The sequence below is a fragment of the Lycium ferocissimum genome, chromosome 12 (assembly GCF_029784015.1).
Source record: "Lycium ferocissimum isolate CSIRO_LF1 chromosome 12, AGI_CSIRO_Lferr_CH_V1, whole genome shotgun sequence".
NCBI classification, from domain to species: domain Eukaryota; kingdom Viridiplantae; phylum Streptophyta; class Magnoliopsida; order Solanales; family Solanaceae; genus Lycium; species Lycium ferocissimum.
This window is the reverse complement of record NC_081353.1, coordinates 45,823,939-45,848,512: the sequence shown is the minus strand read 5'-3', so window position 1 is coordinate 45,848,512 and position 24,574 is coordinate 45,823,939. Positions and strand designations below refer to the sequence as shown.

Below are 24,574 nucleotides of genomic sequence, written 5' to 3'. Positions count from 1 at the left end.
AATTAGACAAAAAGTGGAAATGATGCACTATTTTTTCTGAGGAGTCTATGTGTCGATATGACAGTAATTTTCCTTGGATGCAGGTCTTACACATGGTGTTAGCTTATAGCAGGTATTTCAAAGGTCAGATTAAAAATAAAAAAGTACCGGTGGCAACGACTTTCTAGGTTTACTAATTCAGTGAGCTAAACTCCATCAAACTCCTCAATCAATATCAACAAGATGTCGCGACCACTTAGACTTGCTTTACCTTGGTAAACCTGTTACTTAACACGAATTTATTATGTGCCAAACAAAAAAAGACTAGTTTCTATAACGCGCAACTAGTGGTGTTACATAACAACTACCTGACTAGTGGTAATAAGAACAATTATGGTAGGTTTGACAGTTGTGTTAGACGATTGGTTCTCGTAATTGTATTGTGCTAACTTAGTAACTTACACAACTACGAGTGCTCCTAAGACGATGAGATTTGCTACATTGTTCACAAATTATGACGGACAGACAAGACTATTCACCTTACCTATCGTGTAAAATTAGTCACAAGTTGTGATGTCTTAGAAAAAGTTGTATGTATTATTCAGTTGTTCACAATTTTTTCTCACTTATAAAGAGTTATTTTTATAATCCACAAAATAATATCCTACACTTCTTTAATGGTAAAAATATGTTGTTAAGTTATTGTTGTTAAGTTATTGTTGGGGAAATACAATTGAATTAATCATCACTTTAAAAAGTTAGTCCGTTAATACAACTGAACAATCCAGCCCAATAAGGAACACATTACGCTATTTTCAATCTCTGTAACTTGTTGAAATATTCTCAACTCACGCTTCATAAGAAAAACTTATTTATGTGCATATTATAACTATAACTTATGCTTGATGGGCAACATAAGTTTTGTCAAGCGATGTTTTTAGCTGGGGTCATTTTAAAAAAATTGTTAAGCAGGGATAAAAATTCAAAACAGCCTCTTATGATATCATATTCTTGCAATTTAATGGTATCAGAAGGGCCTGTAGATATTTGAGTTGAAGTTAGAAAAACAAAAAATTGAAGGTGAAGTTTAAGATTTTAAGTTTTTTAAATTTTAACTTAGAAACAATTATTTCACTCAAAGTTAATAAATTGTGAACTCAAAATTTATGGCTAAATTTTCATGCAAATACAAAAATTTGGGAGTAGATATTGAAAATTTTAAAAACTTCGATGCATACACACTTCAAATCACTTTATATCAACTTGAAATAAGTATATTATTTAATTTGGAAGTCAAACTTCTAAACCTAAAATGTGAAGAATATATTTAAACTTGCAAATGTAAATACTACTTTTGTATACTTAAGGGGTGATATAAAAAGGTAACTGATAAATTCAGTAGCTTTAACTTAACTCGATATATGTAATAAATATCATCCATTAAATTAATATGATCTATAGATTAAATCAAGGGAAAGTTTCATAAATGACTAACTTGGAAGGCCTTATTTATGCATTTTAGCTACATTTTACCTATTACATGACGTAGCAAACCTATAGCAAAGCTCCGCACTGGTTACTTATTGTATTCGCGTCGCTGTATTCATGAATACGATCATTAAAATTCTTTGAATTTTGTATTCAATTTAAATGTATTCAAACTCAACTGTATTCATTGTATCTACTTTTATATTGTATTCACTTTATTATATTTAATCGGTTGTATACAAAACACAGAATTTTGCACTAAAAAAGTTAACGAATACACTCAAAAACTGAATACAAAGAAATAAAATTCACTCTATTCATTTATATACACTTCAAAATTCAATGTATTCATTTGTATACAAGAAATAAAATTAACGAATATACTCAAATACAGAATACAAGAAATAAAATACACCCAAACACTAAATTGTATGCTAAAAAATTAAAGAATACACTGAATTGTATGCTAAAAAATTAATGAATACATTGAAAAAGAAACACAATTTTTCAGATCCGGCACCGAAATCTGACCGGAAAAAGCCACCGTCGGCCAGACTCCGACAAAGCAGCATTTGTCGACGGTGAAGATCTCATGTATATCCGGTCAGATCCGGCCAAGATCTGACCGTCAAAGTTCACTGGAGAAGGATGGAAGGCTAATCATTGAAGATCTGATGTATATCCATCAGATCTTGACCGAATCTAACCATCAAAGTTCGCCGGAGAAGGATGAAAGGCCAATCGGTGAAGACCTGATGTATATCCGATCAGATCCGGCCAAGATATGACCGGATCTGACCGTCAAAATTCGCCGGAGAAAGGTCGTGGTGGCCGGCGGCAGAGCATTGGGGCGGAGATGGGAGAGAGAGAGAGATGGAAGGGTTGGGTTGGAAGTGAATAATGTGATGATGGGGTATTCTACTTTGTATATATATATATATATATATATATATATATATATATATATATAGCTATAAGTTGTATTTAACATATTATTATTAGCTATGGGATGTAATTATTTTAAACTATAGCTACTATATATAAATATGTAGTAGAGTTAGTTATGCTATGTAGAATTCCCTTAAATCAAATGGGCTATAATATAATCCTAAATCGAACTTGAACCTGCCTCTATCAGTACTTATATAGAGTTATAGATAGATGGATACATATACATAAATATAAGTCAAATTGTAACTTGTCTTGATTGTTAATCGACAAACTCAATCTCTATTGAACCTAATATATAGGATGGAGCTTAAACTCAAAATCAAATAAATTTGGCCAAATACATAAACGATAGCTAATTTTAGCACAAGTTTTCCTTTGGATATATACCTTAACGAGTTAACCTGGTGTTGCACCTATAAAATAGTTTTGCCATGTCAACTTTTATTCAACAAAGAAAGCAAAAAGGCAAAAATAACAACTAGACTCAAAGATCTGAACTTAAATCCTTATAGTAGCTATTGATGGTTATAGAAGATGAGTGGTATGGAGTAAATGGGGCCTTTTGTCCCAATTATTCTGGATAGCTGGTTGTGTTTGGATATATTGTTACTGGTAATAAATTTATTTACAGAGGAAAAAAAAAGACTTTTATCGACTCTTATTATAAGGGCTCAATGGTGCCAAAACGTTAATGGTTGATCAATGATGTGTCTTTGGCCATAAGCAGCTCAATGCGCTCTAAGCAACGTCATGAATGGTTATTGTATGTGTATTGCTTATGAGTTTAAGACTTTAAGTTATATACTAATTTTTGTAATGTATTGTTATGTCAAAAACATTGGCAAAAAACTAAATTATTAATTCATGGATTACTATTTGTGATTGAACAAGATAAATATTCATAGAGCTCGAAACTTGAACGAAGAAAAGTCAATTGTAATGCTAAGTGCTAACATAAAAAACTTGGAAAGCACACCCCAAAGCCAAACAAAAACAACACGAGGAAAAGAAAAAAGAAAAAGAAGAGAGAAAGATACAACAATTCATAGGGAGAGAACTGAAAACTAGGGGATGGAATTAAAAGGGATTTTTGAGTTATTTATTTAAGGATTTAGGACACAAGTTTTTAAAAATTAAGTAAAAGGGACTCTATTATAATTAGGTATTAATGGGGTTATGCTCATTTAGAAAAAACATATTTAGACACCCCAAAGTTTTTCTATTTACCAAAAAGCCCAACATATAAAAGGATTTTTTGGCCAGCAGGGCAACAAAAAAAACCATTTATTCAGGTCATTCCAACCGATGAACAAACCAGCCCCACATTCATCTTCAACATCTTTCTCTTCTTTTTCAATCTCAGCACATTCCAACCGTCCAAATGCCTTGCTCTCTTCAAAGTAGGATTAGATTTATCTTCATTGAACAAAAATGAAATCTGCATTTGCCTTTTTCTTCATCACTAAACCAAAGATTTTTAAATTTATGTTACTTCTCTGTTCTTGATAGTAATTTGTTAATACACTGTTTGGGCATTTGCTTCAAACGGGATAAACAGTTCAACCCAGTGATTTAAGGTAATAATTTAACATTCTTCATCGTTTTCTGTTCTTCTGGATTAAACATTCTGTTCTTCTGGATTGTTAATAAACAACGTGTAGTTGTTTACAGACAGCTGCATGGTGTTTACACAAAAGACCTGCATTGCACATGGTGTTTACATAAACATCATACATTTTTAAAAATATCCATGTGGTGTTTAACTAAAAAAACTGCACACCCTATGTATTTAAATATTCATATATAGTTTAAACAACCACATGGTATTTATACTAAGAGTTTGCACTGCACATGGAGGCTCCATGTAAACAACCAGACTTTGTTTAAATAACCACATGTTGTTTACACTATGAACTTGCATATAAATTCTATGTGTATAAATACCGTACTGACTATAATATTGTCATGAATTCTAATATGTATCTTTGTAATATCCGGAAGTGTTGTGACAATTAATGGGGGATAAAATACTATTAGCGGTTGATTTACATGGTGAATGGATAGAGACCGATGAGCGTTATAGTTAGAAGTCGAAGGGTGGTCTTACAGTACCGATACTAATGAGGAGGGACGTTATGTATGATGAATTTGTTGATATCGTCATTACTAGGTGTAAGTTATGTTGTGCACCAAAGGATCTCTCAATCACTTACATGCTCAGCATTGTTGCAATGGAAAAAACACATTTTTCTGAAATAAAGGATGATGATGATGTGTTCGCTTATTTAGCTGATGTTGACAAAGTTGGTCGTCATTGGCCCATTTTAAGGGTAAATGTGGTTGAATTTGGACCGATAGAAGTTCCAGAATGTGAAGAAGCAGTTGGAGTGTTCCCTAGACCTGCTAGCAATGCAATAGGGCAAGAAGAAGCTGGAAATTTTTCTGGATTTGATTGCAATACGCGCGCGCGGGGGGGGGGGGGGGGGGGGGGGGGGGGTGGTGTAGAAGCTACTTCAGAGTTTCTAGAATTTGATTACAATACTACAGGGGTAGAAGGGGCAGAAGAAGATATAGATACTCCTATTAATTTGAGTAATACACAAGGGGTTGAGGGCTCAACTCAATGTAGCCATAGTCGTGAAGACGACACAGGATTTTTCTCGAGTCTAACTTTCAAGAAGAAGCAAGAATTGAAAATCCCGTTGAACCTTGCTGCTGTGAAGAATAATTTTAGTTTTGAGCATGTAAAGAGTTTATGATTATGGATTTAGAGTTTATGATTTTGTTTCTCCATATTATTCAGTATGGTCATACAAACATGCATATGAAAAATCAATTCATCCAGTGCCATCTGAAGAATTTTGGGAGCTTCCTCCAGAGCTTTTAGAGAGTAAAATACCTTGTCCGTATATGGTACGCAAGCCGGGAAGAAAGAAGAGAAACGGGGCACCTTCAGTAAAATAAATGCTCCATATGCAAAAGAGTTGGTCACAAAGAACTACGTGTAGTCTTAGAGAAAGACAAAATGAAGGAACAATCAGTAGTGCAGCTTCTTAAATTCGTACTTGTAACTGAATCAATCTGTTTTGTAGTTGCAACTGAATCAATTTGTTTTGTAGTTGCAACTGAATCAATTTACTATGTTGGTTGTTTTTTCTATTGGAGACATGTGGATATTGTTCTTTACAGTATAGAGTTTTTCCCCTTAAAAAGTAGGTAAACAACTAGTGGTTGTTTAAACAAACACTGGTTGTTTTAGAAAATATCTAATTATTTATATTGGAAAATTATTGCTCTTAAAAAAATTGTTAAGCAACTAATTATTCAAAAAACTCCTTATTGCTTATACAAGAATATCAATTGGACATTAATTGATTGATCACAATTGAAAATTAGCTAATACAATAACTTTGTTTCTTGTAAAAACGAGTCGTTTGATAATGATTAAAACCAACTTAGTAATTTGATCATAATTGATCATCAACTGATTGACTCTACTAATAGTATAGCTATAACTTATTGATCAAGTGATAATGTAATCAATGTTGTTTTGATTATATGAATATTTGAACATCAACTTATTGACTTGATAACAATTAAACACCAAACGAGTCGTTCAATGAGTAATTAAAACCAACTTAGTAATTTGATCACAATTGATCATCAACTGATTGACTCTACTAATAGTATAACTATAACTTATTGATCAAGTGATAATGGAATCAATGTTGTTTTGATTATATGAATATTTAAACATCAACTTATTGACTTGATAACAATTAAACATCAAAAGAGTCGTTCAATGAGGTAATTAAACCCAACATAGTAATTTGATCACAATTGATCATCAACTGATTGACTCTACTAATAGTATAACTATAACTTATTGATCAAGTGATAATGGAATCAAAGTTGTTTGATTATGTGAATATTTGAACATCAACTTATTGACTTGAAACAACTGAACATCCAACTTCCCGTTTAATGGGTTTTAAGGTAAACAACCAACAACTGCATAAACAACGTTATGTTGTTTAACCTAAACAACTAATATTTTCTTAAAAAACAATCGATTGTTTGTTGAGTTTTCATAGGAATTGGCATTTTGTTGTAAGCAACCAGGAGTTGTCGGAACAACTTCTTGTTGTTTATTGTAAGCAACCGTTATTTTACAAGAGAATCACTAGTTGCTTACCTATTTTTTATGAGATATGAATTTTTAGTGTAAACAACCAATGATTTTCTATAATATCGTGTATTTTTTGTGTAAACAACCACTGAATGTTTAAACAACATCATGTTGTTTTAGTAAACAACCATATATAAACATCATAAAAAAGACAGCCAATATAGCAAGAAATTTTTTATATGTCCATAGCATATACATAGATCTCATACTTCCACATCCAGAAATAGTCCAACAAAAGGATCCACCGCAAATTTTTCAATATAAATTATCCCAACAAACACATCCATAGTTTATGGTTCCATTTCTTTTTCAAAAATAGCCACCGCAAATTTTTCTCGTTGAACCATCATGTTGTTGTCATGCCAGTCATCCCATGAAGTGTTGTTGGTGGTCAAGTGCTCGATAAACATTAATGAATATCCTCCACAAGCTGATCGAGTGTCATTCTTTGGGAGGCTAGGAACACGCTTATGATCCCAAATTTCTTTTATCGGCACATCAGGAAACTTTCCACTTTGTTGGATAAATTTCGAAAACATCACGGTGACGGGTAGCTCTTACTTCACCTGTTGTGATGGTTGTCACCCTTACTGTGATCCTGTCCTCACCACCAACATCGCCAGCTCCTACTTCACCTGTTGTGATGGTTGTCACCCCAACCAATTCTGCTTTTAACATATCAATTTTTTCATTTGCTTTCTCACTGAAAATGGCTCAATGCCATTTATCTGTTCTTCTCTTTTCTGCATTTGTAGGAATCAGGAAAGGGTGCACTACCTGCATAGAAAGAACAAAAAAGTCAATATTATGATCTTCCTTTATAAACAAGATCATGTTTATTAAACAATTGAATATTATTTAGTTCAAACAACCTCAAGTTGTTTAAGCAAGTCTCAGGTTGTTTAACTTGTTTTAGAGATTTACTTTTTCATCAGTAGTACTGAATGGATCTGTAGATTTTTTTAGGCCTCCATACAACATCCACCTGATCATACGTGGCAATGTTCTCTCATCCATCTGTTGTTTGAACTGGTGGTAGTTTCATAAAAAAAAAATACTAAATGGATACTGAAACACCCACTCTTTGTTTTCACTAATGATAATTTAAAAATACTCACATTTGATCTTGAAGGGGCGGCATTCTCATCATGTAATACTTTTTTTTCTTTGTTCGAAAAGTACATCATTATTTGTTTCTTCTTTACTTTCTTCTTCACTTTCATTTTTTTTTGTTGATCCGTTGATTCTTCATCTTCTGCATTTTCTTTTCCACCTTCATTTTCTTCTTGATGATCCGTTGATTCCTCATCTTCTGCACTTTCTTTTCCACATTAATTTTCTTCTTCCTGATCTATTGATTCTTCATCTTCTGCACTTTTTTCTTCTCCAACTGAACCACGAGCTAATCAGGTCATTTCTTCTGTTACCTGAGCTATTGGAAGCCTATCTACGTCTCTAGTTAGTGAAGACTCTTCTTTTGTTGTCCTAGCCCTTTTTCTAGGCCTTCTTTTATAAACTCTTTGATTTTGCTTTGCCATTTTATCTACATACATAAAGCATCTTAAAATTGTCAACAATAGAACAAATGAATAAACTTTTCGAAGTTATAAAAATAACCGCACCGCAAGTTGTTTAAACAATATGTGATTGTTTACACATAGAACCTGTGTAGGTTCAGATTTCATATATAAACAACCATGGATTTTTATATTAAAAAAAAAAAAACTAATACACCAAATTGACATTTTCCCCAGAATTAAATACATGAAACATGTGCAATTTCCTTCTCAATGTGTAAACAACAATATGTTGTTTAACAAAGATGCAGTTGTTTACACATCAACTGAAAATCTCCAGGTTACCAATAAAAGATGCAGTTAATAATACTCAATTCTTTTAGAAAATTTATCAAACATCCATGGCACAAATAACTTATCTTAAGGAAACACAATACTCAATTCTCATCTAACAAAAAATTGAATGCAGAAAGAATTGGAAAGTGAGAACAATCAATCATATACCCACCACAATCCAAATACCAATATAAACCTGTCAACTTCCAATATTAATTCTATGTACAACTATGTCCCATATTATACAATATTTCACTAATTCCAGAAGAGGAAAACATGGGGAAAAAATAAAATAAGATTACCTTGAAATTAAAATTGTCTTCAAGGTGAACTTGAAGGCTGGTCTACCTTCGATTTTCGAACAAAGGAGAAGGAATGGGGGAAAAAAGAGAGAAGAGAGGAGACGAGAGAAGGGAGAGAAAGAGCAAGAACTGATGCATTTGAAAATGGGTAAAACCATGGGATTTCGTTAAAAGTTTTTTGATCTTTTAATTGTTTATCCTAAGTTTGTAAATATTCTAATTCAACCCCATCTCTTCATAATTATATGGTTATAACAAAAGAAAAGGAAAAAGAAATAGAAATCCCTTATTCTTTATTCCACTCTCAAAAAGCCCTTTAGCTCATTTTCCCTGAAAACTAGCTTGCAAAACTTATTTCACGTTTTCTCATAAAATTTTCAATTTGATCAAAAGAAATCTTTAGATCATAATGTAAGAGATCCAAAAGATGCAAGAGAAATAAAAAGATAGTCATTCACCAAACAACTTTTCCAAACAAGCACAACCAGGACAATTCCACCACTCAAACCTCCTCACTTTCCAACAAAGAAAATAACAAAACTTAACAAAACAAAAATAAAAAGTTTCCATCACGAGCTGGCATTTCTTCTGCATAAGAATCTTCAAATCTCTAGCCAGCTCAGTTTGTTCCTTAGTTGTTACCTCTACTGTTGCCTGGAAATTAAACGAAAAGAAAATCTATCAGAAAAAACAACAACAATATATATGGCAAAGTAAAATATGAATAAAAATTGCTTACTGAAGTTTGGATTCAACTGCATAGCGCGTAAGAAAGGATCCACCGGCAGACCATTCTCAGCATAGCTTGGATCATACAGACTGTTAGGAATTGGTCTGCACAACAATTTTAACTCACCACAATAAATATTTTTCACTTGTCTTTCTCTATTTTTAATTTATGAATTCAAAATACAAACAATCTAAGCACTCCTTCCATGTCAATTTATGTTGCATAGTAATAATACCATGTGCATATGTAGCTTAAGAACAAAAACATATTTTTGAAAGATGTAATTGTAAACTGTCATGAGATTTTCGTTATTATAAAAGCGTGTTATTAATGATAAAATGAGCTTTTTAAAATTATATTAGTATTAAATATAAAGATATATTATTATTTTTTGAGACAGACTACAAAAAAAAAAAAAAAAAAATAATAATAATAATAAAGTGGAACAAAGAAAGTATATGATTACGTTCTCCGTGGATCTCTTGCTGGATAACTACTCCATGGAGCATTTTGGTATTGGTTATTTGTCTCATATTCTCTTTCAGTGGCCGCTCTCTGCATCCATTTCATTAAACAATCGAAAAATAATAAAAATATATGTTAATTGTACGTGTTTTTGAACCATTATAAAAACTAAACAATATTTTCAAAGATGACTAAATTTTAACAAAGGATGTAACTTGCATAAATTAATCATTAACCATGAAATGTAAATTAGACATTAAACATACGCCTGAATGTGAAGACGATCCACGAAATATTGGCATCCTTCCTCGCCTGTAGCTAGCCTGCACTTGTTCAACATAGGAAGCTAAGTTGACTAAAAATGCAATAAACATTTTATCTTCTCTTCATCCCAATTTATTTGGTTTAATTAGACTTAATACTAAGTTTAAGAAAATAAGTGACGTTTTTTAAAAAAAAATATATATATTTTTAAACGTGTCATAATATTTGTATTATTATAATACTTTTGAAACTTTCAGTCTTAAATATGTCATAATATTTGTGTAGCTATAGAAGCTTTTCATTAAACATAAAATAAAAAATTTAAGTTACTTGTTTTGTAATAATGTGATATTCTTTTTCAAATAAACTAACACAGTAAGAACATAGTGTTTAGAATGAAGAGAGTAATATTAAAAAGAGGAAACAAATAAGGAATATTTGACCACCGTACCCTTGTGCGACGAGTTCTCAGATATCTTGTTGAAGGAATGGTTGCCCTATTAGAGTTGGCGTTGTATCCCTGTATACATAGGAACAATAAAATTAGAGAAATATACATATCAATTTTGAATTTCTAGCATTACTAATTAGAGGACGATAAGTTGCTTAGCCAAAAGCAGATTGCAGACAAAAAAATGATAAGATTTTAAAATAAAGATACCTCTGGAGGTAAATTCTGACCGATACCAAATGAGAGTTCAGGAACAGGATTAAACATAGGTCTGACAAGAAAAAAATGCATTTAGTTATTCATAGAATATATATCATATATGTGTGTGATGAGAGATATAGAGAGAATATCAACCTAGTACCTTGGGGAAGAATACATGTCACGTTGATTGAACAGGAATGGATCAGATGGGGGTTGAACATATGGGTATTGAATCGGATAATTTTCATATCGTTGTTGGTTGCTGTAAGAAAAAGAAAGAAAGAAGGAAATATGTAAATAAACCATGAACAATAATATTTAGTTCGATTTGTTTTTATTTTTATAACAATATTTAGATCAATTTATTATCTAAACACTTAATAATGCAGGAAGGCGTCGTTTGGGTCAGAGACAAGTTATGTAAGGAATTAAGGATTAATAATGTGAGAATTGTATTATAGGTATTAATAATACATTTTATTTCTTGTTGGATGATTAATGTATTACAAAGTAGTATAGATACAGTGTAAAAAAATTTAAAAATTATTTTTTCCTTAAATAAAATGTAAAAACATTCTTACTATTATGAGGGTTATTCTGTCATGTTAGAATTTAAATCCACATATTGCTAATATCGATATTTTTATTTCATTTTTTACTCCGTAAAAAATAATTTGAAGATTCCAGCATAACTTATGCAGATATTATTTATGAGGAAAACAAAAACTAACATCCAAATATTTTATAACTTAATATTGATTTTTATGTGGAGATTAAATTTTCTCAAACTGAACCAAACATGATACAAATTAATACTAATTTTATTTGGACGACAAGCCTTTCGGGGGTTCATTAGGGATCGATTCACTCTGTGCTCTTTTCTATCAACATTTAATTTAATTCAAGACAAGTTAGACAAAATGCAAGAACTTGTGGTACATCATACCAGCATGCGGATCGTATAAATCAAATATTACATTGACGATTCACACGATTTTATCTTTTAATTTCAGGATGAAACCTTTGTTCAGGACAACAGGACATAATAGCCCCCATTAAATTATACCACCGTTTGATTTGTGGGATAAGATATAGCAATTTTGGAATAAAACGCGAGATAAATTTAGTCTCCTTTGGTTGAATTTTTTATTCTGAGATAAGCATTCCCGGAATCAACATATCACAATTATGGGATTATTTTTGTACTACTTTCAATGCAGTATAACAATCTCAGGATTACTAATTTTAGAATAAAACACCAAAATGATCAAGATGCCCTTCCAAATTCCCACAAAAAAATTATAAATCTAATAAGAGTTAACAACAATTATGTATTCATTAACTCTAAAAGAAGTACCTGAGCTGCATGAAGTCACGGTAAATAGGAGTTTGTGGAACCTCCTCATTCAGATTTTTACGGAATATCAGTATTTTGGGACCTAAATTCATACATACAATAAAGTGTTTAGATGAAAAAAACAGTGACAAAATAGAAAAGAGAAAAAGAAAAACTTCTTACATTTTGAAAAAGGAGAAAGCAAAGGATGATTTGTTTAAAAAATAGGCCAATCTCTTTAAAATCTTGCAATTGAGTAACATTGAGGAGACATACATCTTATTTATAATGTAAGGATAATAAATTTCTTTCCTGTTGTATTTATTGCAGTAGATTTTACATATTAATGATAGATTAGATTTATGAAATTAAGTTTGCGGTATTCAGAATCTAACATCGATTTATTAAATTCGTGGTCAACATCGGTCAAGACGACCTCGTTTCGGCGTTTCAAGTGTGCGAGTAGGTTTGTAGCGTGTTTTATGATTTATACACATACTTGATTTGTGTCTGGGAGGTTCCGGATGTGTTTCGGTGTTGGATCAGAGATTTGGGCATTATTGGGTTCTTTGGTTTTTCTGGTACCAGTAGTCCTTCTTCGCGATCGCAGTTGGGATATCGTGATCACGAAGAAGCAAAATAGGGAGGGTCGTGTGTCGTTTGGTCATTTAGGCCCTTTTATCATTTTTCCCCTAGCTCCGTTGGAGTATTTTTTTACTTCCTACGATTGATTGGAGACTTATTCAGTAGGTCCTCCTTCCCTACAGAATGGAATTCCAGGGCGTCTTGCGACGATCGCATTTGCTTTCCCTTACTCCTGAATAGTGAAAGAAATCGAACGGGCATTCAAGCTTGGACTCAATTTGTCTGGGATAAAGCCATTCCTACAATAATTAGCATTTTTGCGTGGAAGCTGCAGGGATGGGTGGCACGATTCTCGAGGTAGTCGAGTGAGTCTTGGTGGAATTTGAGGAATTTAGAAGCTTTTAAGTTGAATAAGTGAGAAAGTGTTGACCAATAGTTGATTTTTGGGTAAACGAGTCTTTTTGGAATTTATGTTCGGCTCCAATAGGTCTGGAATGTCAATTATAATTTGGTAGGTCGGTTGGTTCGGTTCCCGAGGCACTCGGGGTGTTTTGGTCTTTGGGTTGAAAACCTTATTTTGGGTATTTGGGGGTTGACCGGGTCAAAATGACCTCGTTCGGGGATTCCGAGGGCGCGTTTGAGTTCGTCGCGTTTTTATAGTGGTGACATGTTTTGTTTGTCTCTGGGAGGTCTCGGATGAGTTTCAGGCTTCGAGTTGAACTTAGTGAAAGACCAAATTTTTGTTGGTTTTACGGTGTGCCGCATCTGCGGACTTGGGGCCGCACCTGTGAACCTACCGCTGTGAGGTTTGGTTTGCAGGTGCAAAGAAATGGGATTTCTGCGGAGGCTGCATCTGTGAAGGTCAGGTTTTAAGTGAGGCTGCATCTGTGAAGGAATCCCCGTAGATGCGAGGCTGCACCTGCTAGGAATATTCCGCAGGTTCGGAAATCACTGAACAGTAACTCTTAAATTCCCTAATTCAAAGTCATTTCTTTCCATTCACAAATTTGAGACCTAGAGAGTTTGGTGGGGTGAATTTGTGGAGCCTTTTTGAGATTCGTCCTTGGGGTAAGTGTCCTACACTCATTTATTGTTTTTATCATGTTTTAACAATGGAATCTATGGTAGAAATCATGATTTTAGTCGGGGGTTTTGTGTCATGAACCCTAAAATAATATTGTGAATCATCTTCTATTTGAATTGAGTTTCATTGGGAAATTTCTTAGATTCTAAACGTCTAATCAATGGGTAACTAAAGCTTGAATCTTTCTTTTACTCAAGGATTTGTTTATGGAAAATGATGATTTTTCTCTGAAATTGAGGTTTTGGTGAAATAGTGAAATTAATGCTAATTTGAGATTTGTTTGTGATGAAACTTGGTATGTTGACTTCCTAGGCTTGGGTAAACTGTTTCTAATGTAACTTTCCAATTTTTCCTTTGTGATATTCATGTATTTGATGTAGTTATCTCTGTCTCTTGTTATCTCACTTATCTCATTATCTCATGAAAGAGGAAGAATAATATGGATGAACTTATGTTTGATTTGCATTGGCAAGTATCTGTGGATCCCATATTTTACGGTATTGTTGAGGTTGGTTTCATGCACGACCTATATTCCATATTTCATGTGCTATTAATTTGATATGACTATGATTGAAATGAGCATATGTGAGAGCGTGTAGCCTCTGAGGCCTTTATCGGAGAGCGTAAAAGAGAAAGAGAGCTCGTGATCCAAGGTCATTTCCAGAGCGAGGGAGTGCCCGTGATCTGAGGTTGTTATCAGAGCAGGAGAGTGCTCGTGATCCGAGGTATTTTTCAGAGCGGGAGTGGTACATGGACTTCGCAGGTCCCCCATGGGTCATAGCTATGAGACATTGTCCTTAGCATGTGTGTACGGTACGAAGATGAGGCTTAGGGGGCATTACACATTGCACTCATTGCATTTCATTCCTCATCATCGCATGACACATTCCCTAATTGATTCCTTGGTTGTTGATTTATTGAGTTGTGTTTGTTTGTGAGGATTCACTTAATGACTAGACGAACTTGTGGATTAAGGACTTCACCCAGGCTTACAACTTGAGGTTATTGAGATCTATTGTGCTTATCATTACTGTGAGAGTTACTTGAATATTGATTTGTGTTTGTACCTGAGTGCTTATATGCTCTACTTGCTAATTTCTATCTATTTATATGCGTGAACTGATCGTTATCAGCCTATGATACCTACGAGTACGTGTGTTTGTACTCATACTACTCTTCTTTGCACTTTTCTTTGAGTGCAGAGTTCGTCGTTGGTTCTAGTTCCCGTCCTCATATGTGATCCCGAGGCTCTTATCGGAGATTCCAGGGTGAGCTACTTGCCAGATCTACAGCCGAAGACTCCCTTTTATTATCTGTCTTTTTCCTTACTCCTGAGACAGATATTTACCTTGTATTATGAAACTAGCTCTAGTTTCTAGACATTGTATTATTGATTTAAGCTCTTGGACCGGTTCCAGACTAGACCGTTGGGTTGTAGTATTTTTCTTACTTTCGCACTTACATTATTATATATATATATATATATTGAGACTTGGTTATTTTCGCTTTTTACTTTCGTATTCCTGACTTAATGATATGTTATAATAGAAGGGTTTGCCCACCGGGAGGGATAGTGTGGGTGCCCTCACGAGCCACGAGTTGGGTCGTGACATCGTGATCGCGAGTGGTGAGCCACATTCACAAAGAAGGAAGCTTCGGTTGATCTGGGTCAAGGCCGCTTATCGCAATCGCGATGTGCCTGTTGCATTCGTGATGAGTGGGTTGGGTTAGGGCCCTGATCATTGTGGACCCTTTGCGGTCGCTTTAAAGGTCGGGCCTAAACAATGAATTAATTTTTAGCTTCCAACTTAGACTTCATAATTTAATATCTTGAGTTCGAGGGCTCGGTTTGATGTGATTCCAAAGACAATTCAAACAATTTTGCTTTTTTTTTTTTGTGTGTGTGTGTGGGGGGGGGGGGGGTAAAATTCTAACTCTTATTTTGATGTTTCCTCTTGATTCATTTTATTAATTAGTGTTTTAATCCATGATTATGAGTGGGAAATTAGGGATTTGAGCCCTAAGTTGAATTTTGGTAATTACCTTATTTGAGACCCGATTAGTGGATAGAATTTGATGATTTCCTGTGTTTAGACTATTTAGATTATGAATATAATGATTTTGAAATAAATTTAAGTTTTGCCCTTGTGGGCCCAAGTTCGACTTTAGGAGTTGATTTTTGGGTCCTGATTGTAAGTATACCAATATGGATATCTACGAATTCATTTTCTTATGCACATCGCGTATTGATAGATTGGGAGCATTTTGAGGCACTTTGGAAAAGAAAGACGCTTTCGTGATTCGTTTACTCGGCCATGAGGTATGTTAAGACTTTCTAGACTTCGTTTGAAGGAAGTTTTTGTTAAGCAAAGATTAAATGATGATAATAATCGGTAAGAGAGAAAGAGGGTCTTGTACTCGTGGTGTAACTGACATTGGTACGAGTACCGGTGGCACGTATGGGAATCAAATTATGTAGTTTTGAATTGTAATCCAAGAATGCCAATGCATGTGGGTATTAGCTGATAATTAATTGGCTTGATTTACTTGTTGTGTGTTCATGTCACTTCATTTAACCCGAACACTGTGTTAGTCGAAGTAGTTGAGCAATTCTGCGCGGTTGATGGCTATAATAGCTTGGCATTAATATTCATGCATATGTGATCATTCATGCACATTCATTGGATGATATTTGTGGTTATTAGAGACTGGTAAGTCCCTGGATCGGGTGGACGCCTGCACAGTGAGACTATTGTTGACACCCAATTTGGCCCTCCACATGTTTAATTAATTAGTCAAGCTTCTTGATATTTAAAATAAAGTAAAATAACCGTTCGTAGAAGGAAAAAATATTCTTTTAACTAATTTCAGTGTTATTTGACATTTCATGTGGCAAAATATCACTATATATATATATATATATATATATATATATATATATATATTATAAATATTATATTGTTTTCGTAATTTTAAAGTATGTTATTAAATAGGGAAACCAAATTTCATCTTAAAAAATATTCATTTTTACTTGGTACACATTTTGAATCACCGATTTTGAGTCGTTCCCTATTTAATTTTGGTAACTAGTCCGCATTTGTAAATAGTTACTTAACTTTGTTAAGTTCGAGAATTTGGTTAATTAATTGGATAATAATTTACCTCAATTCTATTCAAAACTAGTGAATTTCTGATTTATGTTTAATTTTGTTCAGTTCTGTAATTTATGGCTTCAATTAAAAGATTTTGGTTACAATTTAAATCAATTTGGCTAGCTCTTAAATGATGTTGGCCACATTTGCAAAATGCTCAACACTTAGTACTTTTTAAAAATTCCTTCAGTTTTGTCCGCCCAATCCGCGCATGCCACGTGGGCATGACGCGGATCAAGCCTTTCTTTCGATCTGGGTCGTCCAACTATTTAATCTGATGGTCCTCTCTTTTCCCCTTTGTTATATAGTTATATATATATATATATATATATATATATATATAATATTCCTTTTCATTTAAATGTTTCTTTTAATCTGGACCATCGATCAATATTTGATCAACGACCCAAATTAAATTCCCACCTTTAATCCCATCAGATCCCCAAAACCAAAAAAAAAAAAAAAAAACCATAGAGCCCTAATAGACTCACCTCACCCATCGCCGCCTGCGCCCATCTTCTCCTCTCTTCTTTTTCCTCCTTCCCCACGCCAAAGGACAATCATGGCAGACGAAGCCCATATCCCTCTCGTCCTTTCCTCACTATTCACAACTTCACCATGGTACTCGAAGCCATGGAAAAGCTTCCACTCCGCCGAATCCTCAACTAGTAAGTACTCTATCTTTTCCCGTCTTCTTCTTTCTGTCTCATCAACTGACCCCGCCCCTTCTCCTTCTATTTTTTTTTTTAAATTCAAAATCGAACCCAACCCTCAAAATTTCGCATATAAATATAGGCTCTTGGTGCTTCCACACAGAGGTTTTTTTGAGGTCTAAGTTTTTAGTCTTGGAAGTTCTAAAAAGAAGTAGTAAATCTAGAAGTTTTTTTTTTTTCTCTTTTTCAAAGCAAGTGTTAGCCAAAATATCTCTCTTCTAAGTTCCTTTCATTTCTTGTCTGAGTTCCGAATCTAGGGAATCAAAGTTGAAATTGATTCAAACACTCTTGGACCCATTTCGTTGCACAAAATCAGGTAAAATCGCTTCCCATTTTTCTTCGACTTTTTACTGGGTTTTAGCCTAAAAAATGTTATTCGTCGTCGTTCTTATTTTTGTTATTTTATACGGTTGAAATCCCGACTGAAATATGTGTTATTTGCTAGTTCGGTTGAAATCCCGACTGAAAAATTGTGATATGAATCTCTGCTATGGTATTTGTTATTTCACGATGTTGGTGTGGCTATTTCCTTTTTTGAGATAATTGTTCGAATCTAAGTTTAGGTCTGATTTAAATGTTTTTTCTTATTTTGTTCTGGTTTGCTTCACGTGGATTTGATAATTATCAAGAGCTCAGCAAGTTTCCTAAAGTTGAATATGTTTCATCTCGCGGAGTTTCTGCCTAAAAAGTTATTTTGATTTAGCCGTAATCCTAAAATATGATCAAGGTGTGAAATTATAAAGTAAATTTTTTTTAGAACTACTAGATATTTAGTAATGATTCTAGAATAGCCTAGTATATTATCTTGGATAAATATCTTGAAGAGATTTCTAGATAGTCTAGAGCATTGCAAGAAGATAAGGTGTGCTATATTTTTCGTATAGATGTATCTAGAAGATTGTCTAGAACCATCCTTAGACAAGTATAAATAGGAGTGGACTTGATCATTTGTAACCAAGTAATTCAAGTAATTCAAGAAAGCCTTTCTTCCATAACTAAGTTCTCCTATCTAAAATTTTCTTTCTCCTTTCCAAAGCTTCCTCTTCTTTAGTTGAATCTTCCAATCTTAGTAACGATCTTGGGCTAGCAGAAGGTTTCTCCGATTTACCTTTCTTCTGCTATTATTTCTCTACATGGTATCAGAGCCATAGCCATATACGTTGGCTTCTGGATATATTTTCAAGATCGGGTTAGTGGTCGATTCAATTGTTTTTTTCTAAATGGATGTGTGTGGTCGTGCTAATGGACTGGGGATGGAATTATTGAACCAAACCCAACTACAAGGTATGGAAGACCTGTTTGGAGTCCTACCTTGTTGGCGAGGATTTGTGGGAAGTTGTCAATGGGAGTAACACAAATCCTCCTGCTGATGCACCGGAAAATAATGATGCACGTAAGAAGTGGAAGCAGATTAATGCCAAGGCGGAGTTCATCCTGAAGAGGTCCATCTCTCCCAGTTTATTTGATCATATTATAAGGTGTAAATCAGCTCACGAAATATAGAGGACCCTTGATCGTTTGTTCAACAAAAAGGATGAAGCTCGGCATGATTTTGGAGAACGAATTGGCCAACACCATTCAAGGTAATCTTTCTATTGCTGAGTACTTCTTGAAGATTAAAAACTTATGTTCTGAAATATCTCTATTAAATCCGGACGAGGCTATTTCTGAAGCACGAATGAGAAGAATTATCATTCGTGGTTTGAAGTCAGAATATATTCCTTTTGTTACATCAATTCAAGGATGGGCTCAACAACCATCCTTGGAGGAATTTGAGAATTTGTTATCGTCACAGGAGTTGTTAGCCAAACAGTTGGCTGGTATATCTGTCAAAGAAGGTGAAGGAAATGCTCTTATAGCCGATAAGAGGAACTTTAAAGGAAAAGCAAGAGATAGGCTACACTCTCGCTCCTCAGGTGGTTCAAGCTCGCCAGGAAAGAAGGAAGAGTCTTCTAACAATCACGGTAAGAAGCCTCCCAAATACTATCGGTGCGGCAAAATAGGACACATAAAAAGATATTGCCGAGTCAAAGAGAGTAATATGGCTCAAACCGAGAAAGCTGCAGAAGAAGAAGAAGACTGGGGAAAATGCTTTGTAGCTAAGACTCGAGCAGTAGATGCCATGGCTTCCATCAATTTTGAAAAAAGACTGGATTGTGGATTCAGGATGTGGGCACCATCTCACCGGGGATGAATCTAAATTTTCCAACTTCCGAAAATACAATGGTCGTGATGTCATTGTAATAGCAGATAACTCAGTTCATCATGTGGAGAAGGAAGGCTCTGTTGTCATCAACGAGAAGCAGGAGGACTCTATCACTCTCAACAGTGTCTTTCATGTTCCAGGTATGAGGAAAAATCTATTTTCAGTTGCAAATGCCGTAGATGCTGGAAGTTATCTATTATTTGGCCCACATGACGTGAAGTTCCTTCAAAATATCAAAGAACTCAAGGCAGATATCATTCATACCGGTAAGAGAGTTAATGATTTATATGTCTTATCTGCCTCTAATTCATTTATTGAGAAGATGAGTAGCAATGATAATACATATCTGTGGCATGCTAGACTTGGGCATCTTAGCATGGATAAATTAAAAGCTATGGTGAAATTCAATCTAGTAAAAGGATTACCAAACTTAAGCAACTTTGGTGGAGGAGAGATTTGTGAAGGATGTCAATACGGAAAGGCACATCGTCTTCCGTTTGATAGATCCTTGTCAAGATGCAAAGGCTCCTCTAGAACTAATTCACAGTGATTTGATGGGGCCAACAAGAACTCCTTCATTCTCTGGCTATTCTTATATGTTAATTTTCATTGATGATTTTACTAGATTCACTTGGGTTTACTTTGTGAAGCATAAGTCAGAAGTTTTCAGTAAGTTTATGGAGTTCAAAGAAACGGTTAAAGGCGAGCTCGGTTCCAGAATAAGGCGGTTGCGGACTGATAATGGTGGTGAGTTCACTTCTGAAAAATTTCTCTCTTTTTGTCGTCAGCATGGTATTAAGAGAACTCACATGTGCTGATACACCACAACAAAATGGAGTGGCAGAAAGAAAGATTCGACACTTAACCGAGACATGTAAAAGTTGGCTTCATGCCAAAAATTTACCTAGAGCCTTATGGGCTGAAGGTATGAAATGTGCAACATATGTGATCAATAGGATGCCGCTTTCTCCAAACAACATGAAGTCACCCTATGAATTAATGTTTGGAGAAAAGCCTAGCATCAAACACCTAAGAGTTTTTAGCTCTATCTGTTATGTTCATATCCCAGATTCTCAACGAAGCAAGTTGGATGCCAAGGCAAGGAAATGCATCTTTGTTGGATATGACGAAAGGAAAAAAGGTTGGAGGTGCATGGACCCGAAAACTCATTGCTTCATTGTTTCTCGTGATGTCGTATTTGATGAAGTCTCCTCGTATTATGGAGCAGCTTCAGAAGGAGAGGGTTTTAAAATCTTGAATCCTGGAGTTCCAAGCTTACCCATCACAGGTGTTTCCTCGGATAGTACAGCTGCAGAGGAGCTAGGAGAAAGGGGGAGCCCGGGAACTCAACAATATGAAGCTCAACAAGAAGATAATTCACGTGATTCACAAAGACCAAGAAGAACTATTGTTAAGCCAGTCCGCTTCAGAGATGAAAATTTTGTTAGTACATATTCTTGCTTCTTTGCAGGACCAATTGACGATGAAGAACCTTCTGGTTTGAAGAAGCTAAAGGAGTCAAAGAGTGGGAGCTTGCTATGAATGATGAAATGGAGGCTTTAATGAAAAATCAAACTTGGAGCCTTGTACCAAAGCCCAAAGACGTACAACCCATATCTTGCAAATAGGTTTACAAAATTAAAAGAAGAGCAGATGGCAGCATAAACAGATATAAAGCAAGGCTGGTTGCTCGAGGATTTTCTCAAAAGTATGGTGAAGACTATGAAGAAACCTTCAGTCCGGTGGCTAAGATGATCTCAGTTCGAGTTGTATTAGCCATGGCAGCATCGTACGGTTGGAAATTATGGCAACTTGACGTGAAGAATGCCTTTTTGTACGGAGAACTTGACAAAGATATCTATATGGATCAACCACCTGAGTATGTCTCTAACTTATATCCTGATTATGTCTGCAAGCTTAAGAAAGCACTTTATGGACTCAAGCAGGCTCCACGACCATGGTATGGAAAAATTGCACAATATCTACATTTTGTGGATATGCTGCATCACATTCAGATCCTAGCTTGTTTGTTAAGAAACATGAAGACTTGCATGTTGTTGTTCTGTTATATGTGGATGACATGATAATAACAGGAAACAATGATGATGAAGTTGCGAGGCTTCAAGAGGAGCTTGCCATAAGATTTGATATCAAGAAGTTCCGGGAGAGCTACATCATTTTCTTGGCTTAGAGGTGACAAACACGAGTAAAGGGATCTTTGTTACCCAAGAAGGGTATGCCAAGAAGCTTGTTGACAGGTTTGGGATAAAACAAAGCAAAAAGTGCTCTATTCCTCTTGAGACTAGCACGAGGTTAAGGCGTGAAGAAGGCTCACTTCTTGCATATCCCAAGACTTTTCGAGCTCTTGTTGGAAGTCTTTTGTATTTGACTATTACAAGGCCAGATATTGCTTTCTTTGTTGGATATGTCAGCAGATTTATGCAATCACCAAGAAAGCCTCATTTGGAAGCTGCAAAGAGGATTCTGAAATACATCAACTCAACATCAGATACGGGCCTACTCTTCCAAAAGAAGAATGATTTGGTATTAATTGGATATACTGACGCTGATTTTGGTGGTGATCTGGATGGTCGAAAATCTACGTCAGGCTATATTTTTCTTTGTGGAGGAACAAGTGTTTCTTGGTGCAGCAAGAAGCAAGACTCAGTTTCTTTATCAACTATGGAGGCGGAATATAAAGCAGCAGCTCTTACTGCTCAAGAATGTGTATGGCTCCAAAGACTTGCTAAAGATTTGCATCTGTCTATATCAAAGCCAACTGCTATTTTCGAAGACAATCAAAGTGCCATCAAGCTTGCAAACAATCCGGTATTCCACGCTAGAACTAAGCACATTGAGGTGGAACATCATTTCATTAGAGAAAAAGTTCTTGATGGAACTATAAATACTTTGGAAGTGCGAAGTCAGGAGAATATTGCTGATATCTTCACCAAGTCACTTCCTAAAGCTTCATTCGAGTTCTTTCGCGACAAGCTTGGTCTAGTTCCAAAAATTCACTTTAGGGGGAGTGTGAAATTATAAAGTAGATTTTTTTTAGAACTATGAGATATTTAGTAATGATTCTAGAATAGCCTAGTATATTATCTTGGATAAATATCTTAAAGAGATTTCTAGATAGTCTAGAGCATTGCAAGAAGATAAGGTGTGCTATATTTTTCTTATAGATGTATCTAGAAGAATATCTAGAACCATCCTTAGACAAGTATAAATAGGAGTGGACTTGATCATTTGTAACCAAGTAATTCAAGTAATTCAAGAAAGCCTTTCTTCCATAACTAAGTTCTCCTATCTAAAATTTTCTTTCTCCTTTCCAAAGCTTCCTTTTCTTTAGTTGAATCTTCCAATCTTAGTAACGATCTTGGGCTAGCAGAAGGTTTCTCCGATTTACCTTTCTTCTGCTATTATTTCTCTACACAAGGTCTAGGGATTGGTTTCAAATTAGGATTAAATAATAGAATCTTTTTATTTTTCATTTGCGTCAGGTTTTACTTGTATCCATTTTAATCCATTTTAAAAGTCTTGCCCAGATTTCCTTCCAACATTATGTGAATTTAATTTTCGTGCTCCTCTTACTCGGACAGTTGGTTGCTGCTTCGCTACTTTGTTCATATGCAATGAAATAAACCACATGTACTTGTTAAAAGAGAGAAATTAATTTGGTCGAGTACTAGCCGAAGGTGAAGCTAATTTCTTCTTTTCTTGGCTAGCTCGAAGGTTCGCTTAAATTCCCATAAAGTTTAGCTCTTTAGTTTCTTTGTTAGATAATTAGTTTACTTTACTCTGTTTCCTTTTAAAATTCATATCTTTTTGGTAGAGGAAAACAATTGGGTTGAATACTAGGTTAAGGTGAAGTTAATCTCTTCCCTTTACGACTGATTTTAGTTCCTAAAGCTTGTATCCTCCAGGACCGGTTCTTCATTTCTTTTAGCACTTAAGTTAGATTTTGTACCTTTTTCTCTCTGTGCTAGCAGCTGATGTGTTGAACGGAACGATAAAGTAAAGTTTGGTTCGAATATGAATGGTGTTGAGGTCTCACCTCAAGCCCATATCATGAAGGCTCCCAAAAATAGAAATTTCCATGACTTCCATTGTTATCTAGTAACTCCCTTATTTTAATCCCGTCTCAATCCTTAAGCTTGCTTAGTTCCAATTATGCGCAACTTTTATATTCATAAATCGTCTAAAGTTTAAAAGTTTTAATGTCCGTTCTTTCTGTCCAGCCCCTCTGTTTCAGTTCTTTTTTTTTCTTTCTTTTTCACTTTAGTTCTTTTTATGGTTCCCTTCACTTAGTTTGCTACTTTTTTTTGGTTTACTTACATACATTTGTCTGTTAACAGAAGAAAATATTTTGGTTGAGTACTAGTGAAGGAGAAGTTAATCTTTTTCCCTTTGTAACTGATTTTTTTTGCTCCCAAAATACTTCTCCTCTATCTTTAAAAACTTTATTCTGAAAATCTGTTTAGCTTCTTATTTTTGGCTTGTTTAAGATTATGAGATTTTATTTTAGTTTCTATGTCATCATTTATTTGCCTCTTTTTTCTGTCGTAGTTCTTAAGAAAGGAAGAAACTAATTTGGTCGATTACTAGCCATAGGTGAAGTTAAT

At 34.6% G+C, this 24,574-nt stretch overlaps 1 protein-coding gene and 1 long non-coding RNA gene across 2 annotated transcripts; one reads left to right on the top strand and one right to left on the bottom strand.

Annotated features, from left to right (window-relative positions):
* Window positions 1-9,111: 9,111 nt before the first annotated feature.
* On the bottom strand, window positions 9,112-12,479 carry LOC132041058 (uncharacterized). The gene is made up of 9 exons (XM_059431813.1): window positions 12,393-12,479; window positions 12,231-12,312; window positions 11,034-11,135; window positions 10,883-10,943; window positions 10,673-10,741; window positions 10,224-10,280; window positions 9,959-10,047; window positions 9,502-9,596; window positions 9,112-9,416 (listed from the first exon to the last, which is right to left on the bottom strand). Exons 2-9 carry the CDS (start codon window positions 12,239-12,241, stop codon window positions 9,394-9,396), a joined length of 507 nt encoding a protein of 168 aa, XP_059287796.1. The 5' UTR covers window positions 12,242-12,312; window positions 12,393-12,479; the 3' UTR covers window positions 9,112-9,393.
* A 5,042-nt stretch (window positions 12,480-17,521) lies between these two features.
* On the top strand, window positions 17,522-23,677 carry LOC132040740 (uncharacterized). Its single transcript, XR_009410758.1, has 3 exons — window positions 17,522-17,702; window positions 17,989-18,470; window positions 23,389-23,677. It is a non-coding gene; the product is annotated as an uncharacterized LOC132040740 (long non-coding RNA).
* Window positions 23,678-24,574: the final 897 nt, after the last annotated feature.

Coding starts and splice junctions, on each gene's coding strand:
- LOC132041058 (XM_059431813.1), bottom strand. Junction 10,944..11,033: donor GACATGTATTCTTCCCCAAG/GTACTAGGTTGA, acceptor TTTTCTTGTCAG/ACCTATGTTTAATCCTGTTC. Junction 9,417..9,501: donor GCAGTTGAATCCAAACTTCA/GTAAGCAATTTT, acceptor TTTAATTTCCAG/GCAACAGTAGAGGTAACAAC.